This window comes from Falco naumanni, chromosome 2, assembly GCF_017639655.2.
Source record: "Falco naumanni isolate bFalNau1 chromosome 2, bFalNau1.pat, whole genome shotgun sequence".
Taxonomy (NCBI): Eukaryota; Metazoa; Chordata; class Aves; order Falconiformes; family Falconidae; genus Falco; species Falco naumanni.
In genome coordinates this window covers 12178122-12200015 of record NC_054055.1, presented here as the reverse complement: position 1 = coordinate 12200015, position 21894 = coordinate 12178122, and the positions used below count along the sequence as shown (strand labels likewise).

The window sequence follows — 21894 nt, the reverse complement described above, 5'->3', positions numbered from 1 at the left end:
TACAGCTCAAATCTGGGAAGAGTCTTCCTTGACTCATGGATAGCAAAGAGCATCCATGCTCCATGTTCAAACTTAATAAGGCCAGGATATACTGAGATCCTCACACAAGTCTCCTTTGGCCTACCATGCGATCATGGGCAAGTGGAGAAGAAGAGAAATACAAGAGATGATCTGATTTAGAGAATAGTCCTCTAAAACACATCTCAGGGCAGAGGAGATTCTTACTTGTCTTGTCCCAAAGTGAACTAACAACACCAAAGACAGTGACAATAAATTGGGCCAATTGCTACAATTCTCACATTCCTCAGAGCAAAGAATCAGAGGAAAATGCAGAAAATACATTCACCCTGAAACTCAAGGGCAAGTGAAAAGTGCTTCTAGGATTTTCAGGAAAAGCAGCAAAGCCACCATTTCCAATTTTTCTGTTTTCAAAAATGATTAAATAAATTTAGCAACTGTCTAAAGAAATACAAAGTCAACTACAGAGTTTCGTTAAACATAACATGATAAACAGCAGTAATATAACAGGCAATTATTTATTCTTCTATGTATGCTATTGTGCTAAGAGAAAGAAAATAATGCAAAGACTGAATTTTCAGATACAACTATTGTAAGGAGAGTCAAAGCCTTGGGTTTGCTGCTAAGAAGCTGAAGGTAAGGGCATAAAAAGCAGAAAAGAAATCAGAAAGGTATTTCAGATAGTTCTCAGAGAAGCTAATTCAAAGCAAGCTAGCAAGCTACATGTTTTTGACATTAATGAAGATTTGCAGCACTGAATTAAATGTATAATTAATTAAAATTAATAGATATTAAAATTATTGTCATTTAAGCACACTTGATTAAAAGTTCTGATGTGCTTTTAAAGTTTGGTCGCTCTTATTAAGGCATAGGCTGGGAGAAGAAGAAAAGGTAAGAGTGAGGCCTGTTTGAAGAACCAGGGAGATGTTGTGCAACATGCTACTTAAGCAAAAACCAGCACCATGCAGCTTAGCTCCAGTGTCAAAGTAATCATCACACCATTCCCGCCACTAACAAAAGGAAGAGACAGAGAGGGCTCAATTTACCTGGGAGAAATAAAGATCCCTGACTTATTTTGGAGTTCCCAGTGGAAATTAGTTTCTCATCAATGACTAATTACATTTAACCCAACTGAAACAAATTACATTTAACCCAACTGAAACAACCTACATTCATGTCTTTCACATTGTGGGATCTGCATGAACTGAGAATGGCGTTGAATGCAGTCTGAAAACAGAAACCAGGTATGACATCTCAACCATTCCCAATTAAACAAACAAACAAACAGGTAAGCATGCTCTTCCTCTCTAGTCCATGGAGAGAAGATGACCTCCCCATCTGCAAGGCACTTTCCTCTCTTGGAGCTGATTAACTCAAGAACTTAAACATTTATTTTAAATGTATGTAATTTAGGTGCAAATTAGATGCTGAAGTTAGGCAGACAGAATACTACACAGCCAAACTTCATCTGCCCTCCCACCTTTTTTTTTTTAGGTGGGAGAAAGTGCATGTTATGCATTAAAAAAGAGGTCCTCTGGAATTCCAATGCCCATTTAGTTTGAAAAGGTCATAACATAAAGGTCAAGCTGCAAACTCTATATTAAACCATGCCTCTACATAAGCCTTCAGGGCTTTTGTTGACATTACTGTGAACTGTGCACCGATGTCCAAAATCAAAAAATACCAGATGGAGCAGGATGAGGTCTAGGTTTTACAGCAGCACAGAAACCACCTCCTGCATCAGCCATCCCATGCAGCTTTCCAGAGACAACAGCTAACTTCTACTAATAACCAAGGGCCTTCACTGGGGTTTTCAGCACTAGATCTCAATGTTCCCCCAAAAGTAAAGGGTCAACATCTTTTTTCCCAAAATGACAATACTGAGGAGCACGGAGAAAAGGTATTTTTTGATAGTGACACTGACTAAAGGCAGGGAAGATAATCTAAACATATAGTGTCCTGTCTATAAACCTCTTGGGGTGGGTTTTCTCTTTGCACCTTGTATGCAGAGTGTCTGGAACAACAGGGTCTTCTGTTGTTCCATGGAATTCAATGCCCAGGATTGCTGGCTATTCCTACTGCAGAAAAGGGTGCTGTTGCTAGCGCTTATTATTTATAACAGCAGTAATATTTAATGACAACATTCATATGGTAACAGTACCACACTGGATGGTCAGGGTCACTGACTTCTCATTAAGTCTAGGGAAGCTCTGTCTCCATGACGCTTTGCAGTGATGCAGCGTCTTGCAGCATCAGGAGCTACAGCCTATAGGCAAACCATTAGTTGTTTAAATACCAAAATCTTCTAAACCATTTGAACTATTTTAGCCATAAAGGTCATATTAAATGACAAATTAAAGGTTTAAATTTCATAATGCTCTCCCTATCATCTCTGTTTGTTAGGCAAAAATTAAATATTATTATACGGTGTTGCTTGATTGCAAGTGACTCTAATAATATAAAAGAACACAGCGGAAGAGTGAGGGCTTCTCTCAGTGCTTAACACAGGCAGCATGTTAATGAGAGTTGGTGAATTTGCCAAGGAAAGGACTATAAGGCCGTGAAAGGCAGAGGAGTCCAGAAAAATGTTCAAATGGGAAAAAAGTGTCAATAACATCAATAAAGATGGATTTCTCCTGGGAGGAAGGTTAGGGTCAGTGAAGAAGACAAAGAGAATGTAAACGTTAGCTAATAAATTGCATGTAGCATACTGAAACAACCAAGGGAATGGGAGGAAAACTGTAGGAAACATATGCTGTCCTTCCCCAGGGGCTAGCAGGAACCCTAGAACATGATAATAGCTTTGGGTTTAATTTTAATGTAGTTGGCACATTAGAAACCGTGCTACAAATTCAAAGAGGAAATGTTGCTGCTTCTGTCTTTCATCTGCACAAACTGGCAATAAAAGTTGGATGAAAATGACTCTGACAGACCCTTTCTCTTGTGGTCCTTGTCCTTCCTGTTGGCTAAACCCATCCTCAAATAGCTATGCTGAAATGAGAGCCAAGCTCAATCCCTGTAAACAAAGACTGCTGATGCACCCTTTCCACTAAGTCTGTGGCAAAGGCTTTTTGTTTCTGTAATCTTTTGTATAGTATTTGCTTTACAACACTTCATTTAAATAACACCACTTTGTGCAGACACGGTGTTTTACATCTGAATGTATGCAAACATTACACACAAGTACCTGCAAATATTAAGTAGCATGATAACTTTGCAGGATCATTCTGTTGCTGGGGAAAGTCTCATTTTGGACATGCTAAAGGAGTTGTTTTAATTGACATAACTGAATCGGCAGCAGAAGCAGGACAGAAATGCTTAGGAACATTGACTCCTGTTTTTCCACTGCAGCCAAGTGAGACCTTCTACTCTCTGTCTTTTTGGCAGCTACATACTTAGTGGCATTTCCCTGCGATTTTAAGACTTCTACAGCTTCTCCTCCTCTTCACTGAGGATATTTCTCCCTCCTTATTTTCATAAGCAATTTTATGTAAGGCAATTTTGTGGTTGATATCTCACATCAAAACACATTTCTCTTTTTCAGCTTGCATTCAAGACAAACTTTTGGTGGCTCCATTTGTAACCCATATGTTGATGCATCCCGTTCTGTTTCACAGTTAAATGGATGGCACTGGACTGTGAAGAGTTTGAATTAATTATTTGTGATAAACTGCGGAAAATCCGTGAATAAAATGATAATAATTGGACACAAATACAGTAAAAGCTGTCATAGAAAGGAACGCAGCACATCCATGTGTCGCATTGCATCCTGTCACAGGCACTTATGAAAGATGTAATATAAATTGTCTCAAAGAACTTGCAAAAATAAAAGGCAGCCTGGATAGTTGTATTTTAGCAAATGTGTTTGCACTAAGGGTACCTTCTGTTGAACAGTTCTGCCCACAAGCTGTCTGTAGAATATAGAACATCTCTCGAGCATGCTTGCCACCTTGAAGCAGGGCAGTCGGAAGCAGAAAAAAAAGAACAGAATGCAGAAAAAAAGGTGAAGAAAGAGAGAAATGAGGGACAGCAAGTCTAAGTACCATAAATACATTTAGAAATGAGATTAGCAAAGTATGACAATAGAATTTAAATGAGAGACAACATTAAGATTGCAGTCAATAACATAGTATGAAAAAAAACAATTCAGCCATACAGCGCTTTTTTCAGCTTAGCTAAGGAGTCATAACAAAAGCAGGAATATTTTCATTATTATTATTGTTATCATTATATTAAAATAACATTTTCATTTCAGCGTTATGAAAGTGGCTTTAATGGGGGGGAGGGGGGAGGGGAAACAGTTCACAGTTAGTTTTCTTGCTCTCAAAACCACACATCCATATGCTTTGCTTCTTGAAGTCTCCTCCTCACACCACTGGCTCCCAACTTACCAACAATATCAAACCAGAGAGGAATGTTAGATGGCTGCACAGACACCACCCCGACGATTTCTGTCACTTTGTCGCTTTCCATGACGGTGAAGTTGTAAAAGGGTTCATCAAAAGTCAGGGGCAAGGGTGAGGGCGCAGGCTTTTTTATCCACTCAATGTGGAGGCGTGCAGTTGAAGATTTTTGGGGCCGGCCATTGTCCACTGCTTTTATCTGGCAGGTACAAACAAAAGAGGATTCAGACTGAGCATCCCAGCTTGGCAGTTCAGACCTTATTCTATCACACGACGACGATTGCTTGGAAAATGCCCTTTGTAATTCTCTTCATAAAATCCCACAAAAAAAAAAAAAAAAAAAAAAAAAAAAGATAAGCACTTATTTGTCAGTTCTTTTTTTTTTCCATTACACTTTGACTTTTCACTGAAAAGACTGATTTTGAACTGACATGTTTTGTTTTAGGAATGCTGGTGTGAGGCCTCCTGAAGATGCAATTCAAGCACTCCCCACACAGATCCTCCTCTCCAGAACCAGCTTCCTTCTCATTTCACCTTCTATCCTGATCCCTCATGCAGCAAATCTGGGAGCTTTATAATGACCCTGTGGGACATCACATGCTTGTGAAACACGCTCACACAGACCATGTTTGATGCTTTTAAATGGCATCTGCATTGCAGATAAGACTGGTATTCCTTGTATTGCCTTCTTCAGGACCTTTAATTGAGTTAAGTAAGTTTCAGATCATTTCCCCCATTCTCCAAAACAAATATAATTTAAAATTTTGCCATATTTATTTTCCTTGCTTTCTTCTCTCTGCCATGTTCATTAAGAGTTGCCCAGCTTGGTGCTAATTCTTTCTAATATGTCCTCTAGAGGGATGGACAGACTTGATACTTGCCTGGCGTGCTGTATGGTTTTAGCACAGCAAAGACAAGATGAGCAGCAGCAAACATCAGGCTTAAGGAAAGGGAGAATGTAGGTTACAAAATGGGTGCTTTGGTGAACAACATTTATGTCAATCAAAGGGGGTTGATTTTAAAACTAATAGAAATATTTCTGGCTATAAAGGACCATTGGTGTAAATATGCTGTTACTATGCTTGTTAAAAATAAGAAATATTTTCCCAAAATACCATGCCCTACTTCTTTCTCTGGAAATGTGTTAAGTGGGTTTGGTGCTAACACTCACCACCCTGCTCCGTTCAAGGTGGGCAGGCCCTTAGTGAAAAGATGCTGAAGGTGTGATGAGCTGTTTCAAGGTAGAAAACCTTCAGCTGTTGTGTTATAATAAGGGCCAGATCCCAGACGTGACTTCCAGCTCTGCACAGGGAAAAACACTCACTCACCAAAGGGTGTTCTACTCTGAGTACTAGGTATTTCTCAGTATTTTGATATTTATTCATTTTCCTGTCACAGTTTCCAACCCTATGAAGGTATCCCAACAGAGACCTATTACTATAAGTGACATTGCTTCCTTCATTATGGGCCAGACCGCGGACCTCTGACATTTTTTTGTCAACTCCTTTACTACAACTGGTTGTCTTACTGCTGTAGATGAAGAGTGCACATTCAAGTCTTTCGTTGCTTTATATCAACACCACCATCCTGTATTCTTTCTTTCTTTGACCTTGTCTATATAGTTTGTGTTCTGGCAGAAGTATTTTGACAGCTTTCTTTTAACTGACATTGCTGCCATACTTAACACTCTTTAATGTGGTGAGAGGGTACTTCAACATAAGAGTACACAGTACTCTTCCCTAACTTGGATGGTATCAAGATCTTTCCAGGAGGGCAAGCAATTGTGTCCACACAGTAGGTGGATAACCATTCGTAGCTTTATCTGCCCAGTTCAACATGATACATGCAAGCAGTCAAGCCCTTGGTCTTCATTTCTGTCTATTAAAGGGAATGACTTATGCCAGCAATATATGAGTTGACTGAATAGTCTGAGAATAGCTCGCTACACGCAATAGCATGAACGCTCTCTCAGACTCAATTTTTTGGCAGTAGTTGTATGAGAATACTATATTTCTTAATACGGTCAGATCTTACATATAGGTCATACATTAAACACAGTCATATATCACTCTTTATAGAGAAGGGCCTATTTCTGAAAAAAAATATCAGTGAAATCATGTGCTTGTATGTCAATGAAAGAGCACTTACTGTTAAGATGTCATAACTCCCCGCTGTGAACTGCTTTCTGGAAGAAACCATCCCTGTTTTGGGATCAATAAAAAATTTCCCATCATCGTTTCCATCCACAATGCTGTACGAGATTTCTGCATTAGGACCTTCATCTTTGTCAAAAGCAAAAGCTCTGTAGATTGGCTCCCCTCTTTTCTTACGGTCCCTCTCTGGCAGCTTGATCTGATAGACTTTCTCTGGAAACTGAGGTTTGTTATCATTCTCATCCAGAACCTGGACCACCACCCAAACTGAGGACTGCTTGGGAGATGTGCCCCCATCTGAGACAGTTACCTGAAAAAAACAGCAGTAAGGGTTATTCTGAATAGGTACAGTGAGATGAGACTTCATACACTGGAAAAACCAGAAGACATAAGGAAAGGCTCTTCCCTCTCCAAACCTGACCTGCAGTTTAGCACACAGAATTCCTGTGTACATAAGACATGCTCGCTATAAATGTGCTCAGTGTCAAACTCAAATATGCCCACAATGGCAAATACAAGAATCCAGAAGATTTTTTTACTTTTGAGATGAACCTAGAACAGGGAACCTGTGGACTAGGAATCTATTTCTCAAAACATAAAATCCTTTTATCTCAAGTTCTGAAAGTTTATCTCAAAAGAGAGAACCGGAATTAACCCATTATGCAGGATCCCTGCTTTTTTTTTGCAAACATATTTTAAAGTTTTTCAGTCACACAATGAATTTGAAAGATGCATTTCTTCTTAAACCCTAAAAGAATCTCTGTCACTTTTTTCTCATTAATTATGTGGAATTTCGTAAACAACAAAAGGATTTCTGTCAGTTCTTTTCATTCATTACCTGAGATGTGACAGCTCATTAATTCCAAAACTGCTTTATATGATTGTAAGGAGCACAGTGAGGCAGATAGCAAAAAAATTCTGCTGCATGGAGTGCACTGTACTGCCAGAAACACATAAGAAATAAAATCTTTGAGGCAAAAGTTAATTAGTAATTTAGCTGCAACTAAAGAATAATTACTAATAATTTTCAGTCTGAAACAATGTAAAAATTAAATGATCCAAGATCAACAAGCAGAGATTTAATAATATGCCTTCAAAATGCAATCAATATGTTTCAAACTTCTCCTTCAATATTTCGATAGCATTTTTTAAAGAGAAAGAAACAAAGAAGAAAGTTATTTCTGTTTGCATGAAAGAACTTCAGATTTCCCTTTCAGGTACATTATGCTAACATGCCAATTCCCACAGTAGCAATTTTTGATGATAGTGCACCCTTCCCTGCTCATACCAGTCACTGTACATCGGCTGCTAATGCTTTATTTTTCCTTAATGTTTCTGTGTTCCCTTGCAAATCAGAGTCCTGATGTCCAATCCTTAATCCTTAGGCAAAGCAAAATTTTCTGGGAACAAAGTCCCTTGGCATTGTCTCCTCCTTGTGACAAGAAATCTAAACGTAGGGTAACCCTGATTTAGTGCTGAGATCAGCAGAAAAAACTCAAAATATTCTATGAGAAAGGTCAAAGACCTTTTCCATTTCCTGTATTTCACCATACTTTTAAAAACTGATGCAGCGAAAGGGAGCAGACTGACAACCTTAGGGGCTGAACCACCGCATTTACAGAAAAAGAAATGGTATGGCAATATATTGTGGCATTGTTGAATCCTCCAAATCAGCCCATAACTCATGTGGAGAGTGGAGCCTGTCCTCCCAGCAGCATGCATCAGCCTCAGACCTCTTCCTAAGACTGTCACCAGCACTGGCCATTAGCATAGCTGGGTTCACTGCCTCATGATGGGGATGACTGCTGAGAGCCGGACAGGGACCAGCCCCATCCTGCAAAGCCAGGGACGTGCTATCTGTCACTCACTGGCGAGGGCGTCAGAGGAAAGGACCTGCAGCTCATTACCAGTGTTCTCAGCCATCCAGTTCCCACTCACTACACTTTCCAAAATAGCATTTATAATGCCGAAAGGCTGCACACATGGCTGTGAATCTGCCTTTTCACCTGGTGAGAGTGACATGGCTGGGGACCTGAGCCTCTCCACTACCGCAGGAGAACTTCAGAGCTTCTGCAGCAAACAAAACCCAGTTCTGCCAATTCTCTTACTACAGGCTTTCAGCAATAAATAACTTCTGCCCCACTTAGAGGCTGGTCCCCTCTACGTTTGTTCTAGCCTGCTGCAACCGGCCAAGCTCTTGGCAGGAGCACAGGTTAACAAAGAAAAGCCTTTTCCAGGATTTCAGTTGCCTCCACAGACAAAATAACCAGTGATGCCAGGCAATACAGGGTGTAGAGCACAGAAATAATTGGAGACACACTCCAATGCTGGTCAAAAATACTAACAAAATGCTTTTTTTGGAGGGTAATGTTCTTAATGCATAGAAAATACTAGTAAGATTCAGGAAACTCCTGTTTTCTGAACAGAATACCACTCAACTTCTTTTAAAAAATGACATTTTCTTCAACCTGCTAGCAGTCACCTACAAAAAATGGTGGGGGTGGTGTTTAAAAAGTTTACAACTAACAATAATACAATCCCTGAAAACCACAATGGTATAAAGAGTCAAGTGACTATGATAAAAAACGTACTTAAGTCAAGAGACCGCTCAAGAAGCAAAGCCGTCCTCCTGCCTTACCAATACACAGTCTCACAGTTTGTTAGGTTACTGCTGAAATACTTACTAACATGGTGTTGTGGCAGTAAATATGTGCATGCATTTGTTTGTTTTTGTAAGTCCAAACTTGTGGGAAATCCATTCAATAACAGAAAAAGTTGCACTGAAAATATTTGCTGACAGCTATTTGAAAATAGTAACGGCTATAACATGAAATGTCAGCTAATTAACAGAAATTAACATAGAAGGCCTGAAGTTAGTAAATTCTACTCTGTCTAAAACTTTGCATCCCTGGAGAGGAAAATGTTACATACCAGCTAAGGCTTTTTCTCTGGGTAACACTCAAAACTTTTCAAAATGACAGGCTCCAGCTCTGCTCAAAAAGCTCTGAGTGCCAGACAGGGAGCTTAAGTGTGAGTTAAAGCTCTCTCTTTGTAGGCATGTAAATTAATTAATTAAGCCACCCTCACAACCAGCGATGTGATTATTTCCACACCTGCAAATTCATGCCCCAACTGAACCCTCTTTTCTGCTCCATCAGCCTGACCCTAGCCTGGATTTTCAGGTTCCAGCTATAAACAGGGTAAAAGAGCTGCAAAAATTTCCTCCGCTCCTACAGCAAAAACCTCCATGACAACACATTAAGACAAAATAACTGCTGCCAGTTCCAAATTGTTCCCAGATAGAAATGAGGAGGACTAGGGAGGTCATTCAGCACACTGCTCTGCAAATACTGTTTCCATCAGGACACTGTATCACATCAGCAGTTAGGGGCCCCTCTAACTAAGGCAATTTTGCTTCAACCATTACCGCAGTTCTCAGCAAAATCCTTAAACAGCTGGAAATTACTGAAAAGTAACCAGGGAGGGGAAGGAGGTTGGACGCTTTTAGGACAGAGATACAAAAGCTAATTCACAGCTGCTATCTCTGGAAATGTGAAAGGCAGATGTGCAAGGCGCAGGAGAGCTTGCCAGGAGAGAAGATATAATTCAGGACCAGTGAGGTTCTTTTGTTTGGAAACCTGCAGATGACACGATGGGGAAAAAAAAACTAGACAAGAAAGGTGATATAGATGAATGACAGAATGTCTCAATATATGCTTGTCACGGCATGCCATCAAAAACTTAACGAGGTGGATCGCAGTAATCAGGATGGGGAAATGGTGAGGACCAGAACTCAAGCTTTCCCAGAGGAGATGAGGAATGGCTGCTTGTTCAGCATGTGCCTTCCTAAGTGCTGAACACCTTCTCGAGCCTATGTGGCAGGTCTGGTATCCAGACAATGGGTGCTGACATGCTGCTTCTTGCCCATGTGCAACCTGAGATGGACCAGCCAGCTACTATCTCCTCTGTCCTGCTTAGATATCGCTGCTCATGCTGGGCCAACACAGCCTAACAGAGGATACAGCCTCCCAAAGCTGGGACATGGCCAAAAAAGCAGCGGAATTTTGACTCTCTGACCAACCATACAAAGGGTTGGTCCATTCACCAGGGGTGGAGTATAGTAAAAGGAAAGTGACAACATATTTAATGGGGTCTGATGTCATCAGACAGCAACAATAATATGAACTTTATATATACCACTTTCATGGTGAAATCTTAAGAATCACTGCTGTGTCCCCACAAACTACAGTTCCACTACAGTTTTCTTCATTAAAGGAGCACTTTCTGTCAGGAGTCTGCATTTACCCATTGGCTTTACATTGACTTTTTATGACTTCACTGAACCATGTCAGCCAATACACATATAGCTATTGGTTACCTGGAAATTTCTTTGCTAGAGTAACAACATTCACACATCCCTTACAGTGCTTCCTTCAGCTAGACGGATCAGGACAAGACCTCCTGAAATTCCCTCTTCTTACATCAGAGATGTATTGTTGAGGAAAACCACACAAAAATATCTCCTGCAGAGTATGACAAATCCAGTATAATGACAGAACTTCCAAAATCCAAGTAAGGCAATTTCCATTTCTTCTGCAGGATCTGCTTCAGTAGGTTTGGTCAATGGACTTTAAGACTACCTGTCCAACAGGACTGAGAGATACTCTTTCATATTCATGTTTATGTTCAAGTCTGCAGATTTTTAACTACAAAGAGATTTCCATAGCAGTGGACCTTCTCAATGAAAACCAAGGTCAACACTGTTAACATACAACAGCTGGAATGTTAGATATGAAAATCTCGTCTTCTTATGACGATGGGGAAGCCACGGAGGAACGTCTACCATGGAAGTATTAGCTAAAACACAACATCAGTCTAGCAGCCTCTAATGCTGGTGACAAAAATAATTTTGCCTTGAGACAGTCACTCTTCCTATGAACTGGACTGTGACACTTAACTGAAGAAGGTTTAGCTCTTGATTTTTTTCAGAATATGAATGTAACTGTGAGGACCACCCTCCTGAATTAAAAGTACAATATTGAGTCTCATTAACAAAAGCTCATGACTTCCAAGATAATTATTATCTCAGCTGGAGAGAGTAGCTGGCAGGGATCTTACTTCAACAAGTATAACAAGACGACCAGCAGGTGTTCAATGTGAGCTATCAAGCCTTGAGAAGAATGAGAATCTTCTTCCATATAATTCCTTGGGAGGAGGAAATACTCAGCCTACCCAATTTTTAAGTTAAGAGGAACTGCCACATTACTGTCATCAGCATTGCAAAATGCTGAAGATGTCGTATTTGCTTGTTTATTTTCATTCATGTGATAACTACTCAACGCAAAAAGAGGGAGCTGAGATGCCTGCATCTCATATGAGGAGTGTGCATAATGAGGTTTTCAGGTAACGGACTTCCCTTCCTTCCCTTCCCCCAACCAGAAGTGCCAATGTTGCTTCTGAAAACTTCAGAAAAGAGAAATCGGTTGAGTTACTGGAGACAGAAAAATGATCAAAGGGAGCCTGAGAGCTGAGGCATACCCCTGCTGTTAGTGACTAATGGGTTTGTTTCTTCTGCCAATGCACAAACGAGCTGCAATACCTATTGTAAGAGTCTCTGGAATTCAGCCCAAGTAAGAGAAATAAAAGATTATAAAGGAGAGCTCATCGAGGGATGAATGGAACTTTAAAGTCAAATACACTGAATTACTATCACTGTCTACTTCAGAGAGAGGCTAAATTTGTGGCTAAATTCTTACAAGGAAATATTTCTTCTAAAATGCATGATATTACTGATGTACATGTTGAATTATTGCTACAAAGTGAAGGCAGCGTAGCTCAAAGATATACCAAATAGGAAAGAAAAAAAGGTACAAAAGTTGTTTTTTTCTTTTAGTTCAACACAAATACTCAGTTAGCTGTAGCAGACTAGACGCCTTTTCTTTCTAATCCTTTATTTGGGATCTATGGAAAAGGAGTGGGCAGCTGCTTATTTCACTTATCCTAACAGAATGTAGTGCTGTCCCAAAAGACAAATTACTTAAACACTTCTTGCAGGAAAGAGTGCCAATCATATCAATATGATCCATATTTCCTTATTTCCTTTACAATGTGCTAATCTGGGAACTCCTGTTTTCAATCATAAAAAAATTAATACATTCACTCTGGCCAGCTATGAGAAATAAATAATTTAGAGTACATTTTAAATACAGATTATTACTGACACAAACACTCTAGGTGGCTGATTAGGAAAGTCAATGGCTTCCAGCCACATTCAAGCTATAAAACGATGCATAATGGTCTGTTATACCATTTGAGAATTAATGATGACATCAGGTAATTTCAACGCTGTATTGCCAAAAGACAGGAAGGAAGGAAGGCAAGCTTTTTCATTTGGAGTTAAATGCTCCCTGCAGTATCTGCAAACCTAAATATTAGAAGACCGTACTGAAGAAAGAGGCTTCAAATTGTAGCTTTTGTCAGACTCACAGTACTAAGACCAGAGATGGTAACTAAATGACCTGGCAGAATGAAATATCAAAATGGGTGACTTAAAGGTCCAGAAACACTACTACTACTACTACATTTATTCTGTTACACGTTATTCTACGAGCTTTTTTTGAAAATTGAAACAGTAAATGAGTCATAAACTCTGAAAAGAAACTTAAGACTTGCATTTTAGCTTTAGTAACAATACAAGGAAGGATCTGCATAGCTCTTGACAGTGACTCCAAAGGAGAAACAGTAATTTTCCATGGGCATTGCTTTTAAAGTTCATTACATCTTGGAGATCCTGGCAACCTTTGTGCATCAGACTGTATTTGTAGTGTTCTTCAATCAATAATGCGAAGGAAGGTGCAGAACCAATCACCACTCCATTAAATTCCTAGGACAACATATGCTATTTTAACATAGCAGCTCCTTCAAACAATCTCAGAACGTATCTTGCGCTTTTCACTAAGTAAGAAGAAAATCATAGTACTCAGGGCCAAGCTCATATAATTTTCTTTTTGACAAACAGTAGATAAAACTTCGCCCAAGTGACTCTAAGCCAGTCACTTTCTAGAAAACCAGATGTGCCTCTTACTTCCACTGGTGGAGTTAAATATGGAAAATCTTCACCTCTACTGTGTAACAGGACACACTAACAGAAGTGTGTAATCACTTATGATTCAGCAGAAATCATCTGGTAAGAAAAAGCATTGCTCAGCTAAGACTTTTCCTGAGCTTCTAGGTGATAACACCACCATCAGAAGTGGTGCATGAAACTGCATGTACCATATCCCATGCTGAGCAGCTCATAACTAGAAGGCTGGAAAATTTGAGATGATCATAGTAGAAACAACAACCTCAGTCTCCAAATATCAACTGTAACGGTCTTCTGAGTACATCAAGAATTTCCTTCCTTTGTTCATAAGGCTAGAATAATGAATCTTGCTACTCCAGCATATAATGAAGAAAAATTTGGAAAGCAGAAGGATACACTCCAAACAGTCCTCTGATAATATCTGGACCCAAGAACATTTACCCACCTTCAGACCGACACCTTAAAAAGAAGATAAAGACTGATATGCAATCGCTTAAAAATAATTTTTATAGGCACATGGAACCTCTTTAGGAAAAACCTATTACCAAACAGAAGTATAACTACCCTCATAGCCTCTAAATGAGAAAGAAGATAAAAGTTGTGTATTGATCTTCACAGTAAACTTTGAAGATGGTTTTTAGCTCCTGCTGATAGTGAAGATTATAATCAGAGAGCATTGTGAACAGAAAATAAGTAGCAATCAAATCTGAGAATATTTCACATCAAGCAGCTTTAAATAACATAAAGCTTGCAAATTAAGATATTTATGAAGTTTAATGTTAGTAGTAATCTCTATGTCAATTTTAATTCCATTCATACCTGAATATCTACTTCAGCCATTTATGGATTTTGCTTTTTTTGTGATAAGAAACACATGTGATGTAATATTGATAAGCTCCCCTCTATCAGATCTACCTCCACAGATAATGCCTTTCTCCAAAAATTTTATCTCAACACTCAGGAAATACAGTAGCTCTCAGTTTTTGTGCCTCAGAAAAGGTGTGCCTCAAGTTCTAAGCTGACTGTACTGACCTTTTCTCAAACATTTAAATACTCTTAATTTTCTATCCACAAGTCACTTGATTCTCATCTTTACTATAAACAGGAACCAAATACCCTCTCCGAAGTTCACTCAAAATTATGAAGACTGTTACACATTCCCAATCTTTCCTTTTTTGTATTAGACCAGTCAATATGTGTAATCATGTGAGAAAAACATCCTGGCTGTTAATAAAGCCACAAGATTTTATCCATGCTTCCAAGATCTTTTCCTAACAATAATTCATTTTATGTTTTAATGATCAGCAAAAATGCTGTGCTCAAAAATACATGCTGATACATTGCCAAAATTTAATCAAGCTATAGTACTAGTCACTGTGAAGTTAATCAGGCAGCAAAACAATATATACTTTACATCCTTACTTGGGTGCAGCTGTATCAGTTTGTAGTACAGGTCCCCAGGTATTCAAACTGATGGGAGATGAAGGCATAGCAATTCTTTTAGCAGAAACTCTCAAATTTGGTGCAGGTGATTTCCCGTGTGTGACAAGAGCCCTCCATCTATTTTGCAGTAAGTCAGCAGCACTGCCTCATGCTAATGTGGCACAGGCTGTTGAACCTCCTCAAAGAAAAGATATAGTACGAAGGAGCTTGCACTGCATGCCCTCTAGAAATATTGTGGCATGCTGTTTCTGTTATAATAGAGTAATAACTTCAACTAAAACTTTCAGTCTTCAGAGGAAATCCCATCTTCTCTCCTAAACAATAATATTAAGACTTACTTCTAAACAATTTTTGCCACGCTGACAGCCAGTGTCTGCTGACATTGGATGAAACACCTTTAGGTGAGCCTCTGTGATGGCCAGTCTTGAAACAATATTGTTATTACTTAGGAGGGAATAGATTTATTCGGCAACCAATGAGATGAAAGATATACACTGTAATTCCTTATTTACTTTATAGGCAAACTGCATCCAAATTCTATCCTGCTATATGAAGCAGAACAAATATTTTCAAAAAGAAAGATAAAACTTTTTTTTTTCTCAAATTGCTTTAGCAAGCAGCACTTGGTTGTGCTAATAGAGGATGACACCACGCTGTCTCTGGAAGAAAGGCAGGCTAAGATGCATCCAGCCCCATCTCGAGCTCCTCCTCCAGCCATTTGTTCTTTCCTTGTCACCAGTTTGCAGCCACCTTCACCTATCAATAAACTGTTTGTGCATCTGTGCTATGAACAGGGCTACTGAAATAATCCGTGTTTAAAATGAACTGCCAAAAGAAAACAAAATCCTCCAAAAGGCAGATGGTTAATGAGTGATGGTGGTGAGAGAGCAAAACAAAGAGAGGCATGCCAGGTCCCCAAGTCAGGATGGGGGAGATTTTTTAAGACGTTTTGGCCACTGAAGGAAAATGCAATTGCATAACTACAATTTTGGTGATAAATTCTGCAGTTTCACTACAGATAGTAACTTATTTCCTGCACCTCCCCTTAAGAAAAATCCTTACATAGAATTCATCACTTACCAGCAAGCCTGTCATCAATACCAAAAATAAGCAAAGCCAGAACCATTGATCTCAAGGTAAAAGACTTTGTGTCCCATCAGTAAATGCTGAAAATACCCAATTTCCATCTTACACTATTTTCCCACAATATGCAAGAAATAATGAATGCTCTCCATCCACACATGCATGTAAAACATTTCAAAGACAGTTTTATAGCTGATGGCCTGACAAGTAGCCTCTGACATTTAAATGCAATTTAGTTTTCTCAGGGTAAAAAATGAAGCTTCTAAAGTTTTATGTTCAAAATAAAGCGTACCAGTTAAAAACCCAATTAATAAAAAATTCATTTCTTAGCCAGGTAGCAAGTATATAAAATCAGACTTTTAAGGGGTACAGGCTGTTCCAAATTTTTGATCCTGTAGAGATATTCTAAATTTGCAAAAAGCAAAAATGTCTATTTTAGGTCTCAGAAATGTATCTGGCTTTATTGAATAGTCATTCAGGAAGATTGCCTTGACCATTTTCATTAATCTAAAAGGAAAAAATGAAGACATGATATTTTCTGTGATATTCAAGTTATTTGATAGAAGTTTCTTTGGTTAGCAATGAGATGCAAAGTAAAATTTTAATCAACTTAGAGGACAATATGACAGCAATTACGCATTTTGGAATAAAGTAATTTTTGGAGTCAGATGAGGACTACATCCTAAAATACCATAAAAAGTATAAAAATGCTCAGAAAATCAGTATGAAAAATAAGGTAAATAAGGTAAAAGAGATAAGAATAAATAAGGCGGCTTGTTGTTGGGGCTCTTCCCAAGGCAGTTTTTTTTAATGACAATATCATCCTGGTTTTGTCAGACCAGGTTAAAGTAAACCACATCAATAATTGCTTTGATTTTAGCAATAATAAAATTCTACTTCTTCATGCCTACTTCACAACTTTCTGTGACAAATTAATTTTAGACAGATAATAAGCATTAATTGGGCCATATTTAATCACAGTTTCATCTAACAGGCAACACAGACAAGCCTTATTATCTCAGTCTCCACTTGTCTTCAATTTTAAGTGTCCCATAAATATACAGTTTACATTGACATGTGGTCAATTTTACAAGCTGGCTGAGAATCAGCATGGAATTACACACAAGGGAAAAATGTAGATTCTGATTTTGAAGCAGAACTCACATTCTTGGACTACCTTTTTGCTTTTTCCAAATTCAGCTTCCAGCTTTGAAAACTCAGCCTGGAAAATGGGCTCAGGTATTATGTCTGGTATGAAAGATGTGAAACTGAAAATCAGATAAGTGTTCTGGTGATAAAGGATGAGAGCCATCAGTCCCTTCCCTGATGGGTGCATTAGGACTCTGTGTTTCATCAGACATAGTAACAACCTTGCTTTTTTTTCACTAGACAAGACTGACACAGCTAAGTGTACACTTAGGGACCAGTCCACTGTAATCCTATTTTTTGTGTAGTCAGTGTAGTTCTCTTTCCAGCTCTACTGAACCTCTACAAACCTCCACCAACACCTGAACAGCCTCAGCACCCCCAACTGCACCATGGACGGTGGGATCCGCACATGCTGCATGGCTAGAGACGCACAGAGAAAGTCCAAAACTGTTTCCCTGCTGAACCAAGCTCGTGCTGTCTGAGCAGCCAAAGAATTACAGGTATCTTCTTGGTGGAGAAGGACCTGGCCAGATGTGAAATCCTTTGATTCGGAAATCAGTGGGAATTTTCCCATTGACTTTGGTGAGAACAGGGTTGCATCTAGAGCTTAACAACCCCCTTTCGGTAGTTTTTCTTTCTCATTCAGCTTCTGTCCAGCCCTGGACTCCAGTTGCACAAGTACCTGGAAGCTGTAAGCCTTCGACTAAAGTGTAGAGGAGATGTGTACGACTGCAGCACCAGAACCACTGTATGCATTATAACTGACTACTGATGATAAAAAAGAATCTTACTTTAACACCTTGGCAAATATAGGATTTTCTGTTTACTTTAAAGAAACAGCAGCTTCATATGTAATTATTTTCTCTAACATTACTTTTTTTTCCCCTGTTGGCTGAATCCGTTACATTATAGCCAGTGATCCTGTGTACAGCAATGTATATGAATAATTTTCAGAATATGTCAAGACCTACTGCCAACATAAATAAGTAGGTGTGCCTAGAGGAACAAGGTCATTTAGGGGCAATGATACAACAGGAAAACCTGTCCTAATGTTTTAACGTTCCAAATGTGTTGGGGAAAAAAAAAAAAATCCTGGCCCAAAAAGTTAATTTCCCTGAGTAACCCTCAGAACGCATTAAAAATGTTCAGGTTATTAATATTAATTAATCAATTAATATTATTATAATTAATTAATTATACAGCGTCTGCAGTCCTGGAAAGGGATCTTTACGTGTCTGAATAATAAGAAGCTGACATTCTACTCCTGCAGTGCAGGAGGAATTTTAAAATATGGCAACTTTTAAAATATTCTTAGCACTGTGATTCTTCTACTGAATTAGTCTTTAACATGCATTTGGTTTTTGCAGCCACAGGATGGCATTCACTGCTGTGCAAAGGGTCAGTGAAATGTAAGCAGAGCCTAGGAAGCGTGCTTTCCATCTGGGGAAAGGACATATTTAATCAAAAATTGCTAATATAAATTTACTGCTTTCTACTGATAACAACCATTTATTCAAGAATGTAATATCAAAATCTTACCATGCACAGCCTTCAAGGTTCATGTGCTTACCACATGGACCGCAAAGCCCTCAACAGATACTTATCTTGCCAGGCTCCAGTAAGCTGGGACCTTCTGAAAATACAGAGCAGCATGTCCAACTTGGGACACCAGCAACTGCATAAATCACTTCAGTTTCACTTCCATGCTTTATGAAGTCACAGTAGCTCTTCAATGGATTTATACAGGCTCATAATTTACTGTTTATTTTCCCATTAGGTCAGTATACAGGGGAGGTGTTGACACACAGCATATCAAAGGGAGGACAGCTGGAGTGAATGAATGGCCAAGGTAATTGGATTACAAATACCAAAGAGCACGGCTGAAAAGCCAGGTATATCAACCCACACATACTTTTCCCAGTTGTGAAATGAAAGTTAAGAGCAGGGGCAATCAGCTACAAGTAGTCACAATTTATAGAACTGTGTTTGAATTCAGTGGCAAGTAGCATCCAATTAACTTCAGTAGAGATGTCTAACGCCACTAGTAAAACGACTGGATTTAGAGTGATGCGCAAGAATGTCAGACTGAGACAACCCAGTAATGCTATTAACCTTTGTGAGATTGCCCCGCCAATAATGTGGTCTGGGGGACAATAAAACACTGCATGAGGCAATATGCCCAATTTGGTAGGGCAGGATTGATACGTGGGAGAAGAAGGAGAATTTTCCTGGGTTCGTTTTATGGGCCTCCAATTAGCCCTCACTAGGTGAAGGGAGCTAAAGGGGGGACGCAGGAGGAGTCCCTCTAATGAGTAGCTTTGTTGATTTGAAGCAGAAGAGATTGAAAAAGCAAAGTTTCAGAAGCTGCTTTGAGATTGTCTCAGGAGGTGTTAAAGGGGCCGGTACTTTGCTGGAAATAGCCGTGAGAAAGCTCCTGATTTGTGAGAGTTGTTGAACAGCACAAGTGCATCCTGTCAGGATCCGTACAGGAGGCGTAATCCCTTGGCACAGAGAGATCAGATGTGTCAGTGCCATGTGCTAATCCTCATGGTTAAATGCTGGGGTCAGGACTGCAGATGCTCACTCATGATGTGGGGTCCTGGCTGGCACAATCTATAGATGCTGCCACTGCTTCCTTTGAGAAATTGTATACAAAATATAAATGTACTTGTTCTCCAAAAGTGCATCCAGCTTTAGAAATGAGGGTATTAACAGCAGGTCTAATCTATGGATTACTGGTCTGACAAAATATCTAAATCTTGTTTACAGGCTCGGTGCAGCAGAGGCAGTTTGTCAATCATGTGAAGTTTAAGATGTAATTCCTGTTTGGCTATATAAGTCTGGTGAATGTGTGCCCAATAACTTTTAGAAAACAGAACATGAATGGTAATTTATTCAGATACTGCTATTTAGGCATCGAAGGGCTAGTGGAGTGTATTGCACCCCAGAGAAATCAGGGTGTGTGTCCCAAATTAGGAAGTCCTGAGGTAGATCTCAGTACATGCTACAGCATGGAGGATCAGGAAGGAACACCAAATTAGCCCCGCAAGAACTGAATGAGGTACTGAAAACACAGCCCACAGCTCCGAGTAGGGTAGTTTGCTCCGTCAAGAAGCAGGATAAATGACTGCCTCATGCTGAGCACTGTGCTGCAGCAGCAAGGATTTCTTTCAGGAGCTCAGCAGCTTGCTGGAAGTTGGGCGTCCCGTCACCAGTGTCATCCATCACCAGGTACCCTCCCTGTGCTGCAGAAAACCAAAATCTTCTGTACATGTCAGACTTCTTACACATCAGTGACCTGGATGAGGGGACAGTGTCCCCTCGGCACGTGTGCTGGTGACACCCCACCGGGAGGGGCGGCTGGTGCCCCAGGGGCTGCGCTGCCATCCAGCGAGGCCTGGGCAGGCCGGAGAGCTGGCGGAGAGGGACCCAGTGACCTTCAGCAAAGGCCAGAGCAGGGTCCTGCCCCTGGGGAGGGACAGCCCCAGGCACCAGCAGGGGCTGGGGGTGACCTGCTGGGGGGCAGATCTGCGGGGAAGGGCCCGGGAGTGCTGGTGGGCAGCAAGGTGCCCATGGGCCAGCGGTGTGCCCTGTGGCCAAGGGGCCAGTGGGACCCTGGGGGGCACCAGGAGGAGCGTGGTGGCCAGCAGGTCGAGGGAGGGGGTCCTCCCCCTCTGCTCTGCCCTGGTGGGGCCGCACCTGGAGTGCTGGGTCCAGTGCTGGGCTCCCCGGTTCCACAGAGACTGGGAGCTACTGGGGAGGGGCCAGCGGAGGCTACAGAGATGATGGGGGGACTGGAGCATCTCCCTGGTGAGGGAAGGCTGGGAGAGCTGGGGCTGTTCAGCCTGGAGAAGAGATGGCTGAGGGGGGATCTCATCAATGTCTGCAAATACCTTAAGGGCGAGTGTCAGGAGGACAGGGCCAGGCTCTTTTCAGTGGTGCCCAGCAACAGGACAAGGGGCAACAGGCACAAACTGAAACAAAGGATGTTCCATCTGAATATGAGGAAAAGCTTCTTTCCTTTGAGGGTGACAGAGCCCTGGCACAGGCTGCCCAGAGAGGCTGTGGGGTCTCCTGCTCTGGAGACATTCAGAACCTGCTCTGGGTGACCCCGCTTTAGCAGGGGTTGGAAGAGATGATCTCCAGAGGTCCCGTCCAACCCTGACCGTCCTGTGATTCTGCAATGCTTTTTATTAAAAAAGCCACAAGTTTCAATTGATACTTTCTAACTGAGAGTTGGACACTATGAGGATTAAATGCTTGAAGAGAAGCATTTAAAGCAAATATTATTTCACTTTTTAAAACGGTGTTCTCTGGCTGAGGTGCTACAGTTAAGGCTGCACTCTGGCAGTATCTAGTAGTTTGCAACAGAAATAATGAAAAATCCTTAAATATACGAAAACGTGGTAAATGCCAATGGAAAAAGACAAACCCTGGGCTTTGGTATTTAATTTAATCCCACAAACATATGGCCAAAGTTAGAGAGAATCTGAGCAGGTCCATTTCAACACAAAGGGTTTGGTGAGGAGGATAAGGACTATATGCAAGTGAACCTCATGTG

At 40.4% G+C, this 21894-nt stretch overlaps 1 protein-coding gene across 8 annotated transcripts in view; it reads right to left on the bottom strand.

Annotated features, from left to right (window-relative positions):
- FAT3 (FAT atypical cadherin 3) overlaps nt 1–21894 on the bottom strand; it is a 417124-nt gene that overhangs the window by 104410 nt on the left and 290820 nt on the right. For 7 of the 8 annotated variants that reach the window (XR_005826271.1, XM_040583315.1, XM_040583317.1 and 4 more), the window contains exons 5-6: nt 6570–6884; nt 4410–4620 (exon numbers count right to left, since the gene is read on the bottom strand). Coding sequence is in view for 7 of the 8 variants with exons in the window: in XM_040583315.1 (XP_040439249.1) it covers nt 4410–4620; nt 6570–6884 (526 nt within the window). In the remaining variant the exon portion in view is untranslated. Of the gene's footprint in view, nt 1–3898; nt 3968–4409; nt 4621–6569; nt 6885–21894 lie in introns of all 8 variants that reach the window. The other variant, XM_040583321.1, reaches the window with a different exon arrangement.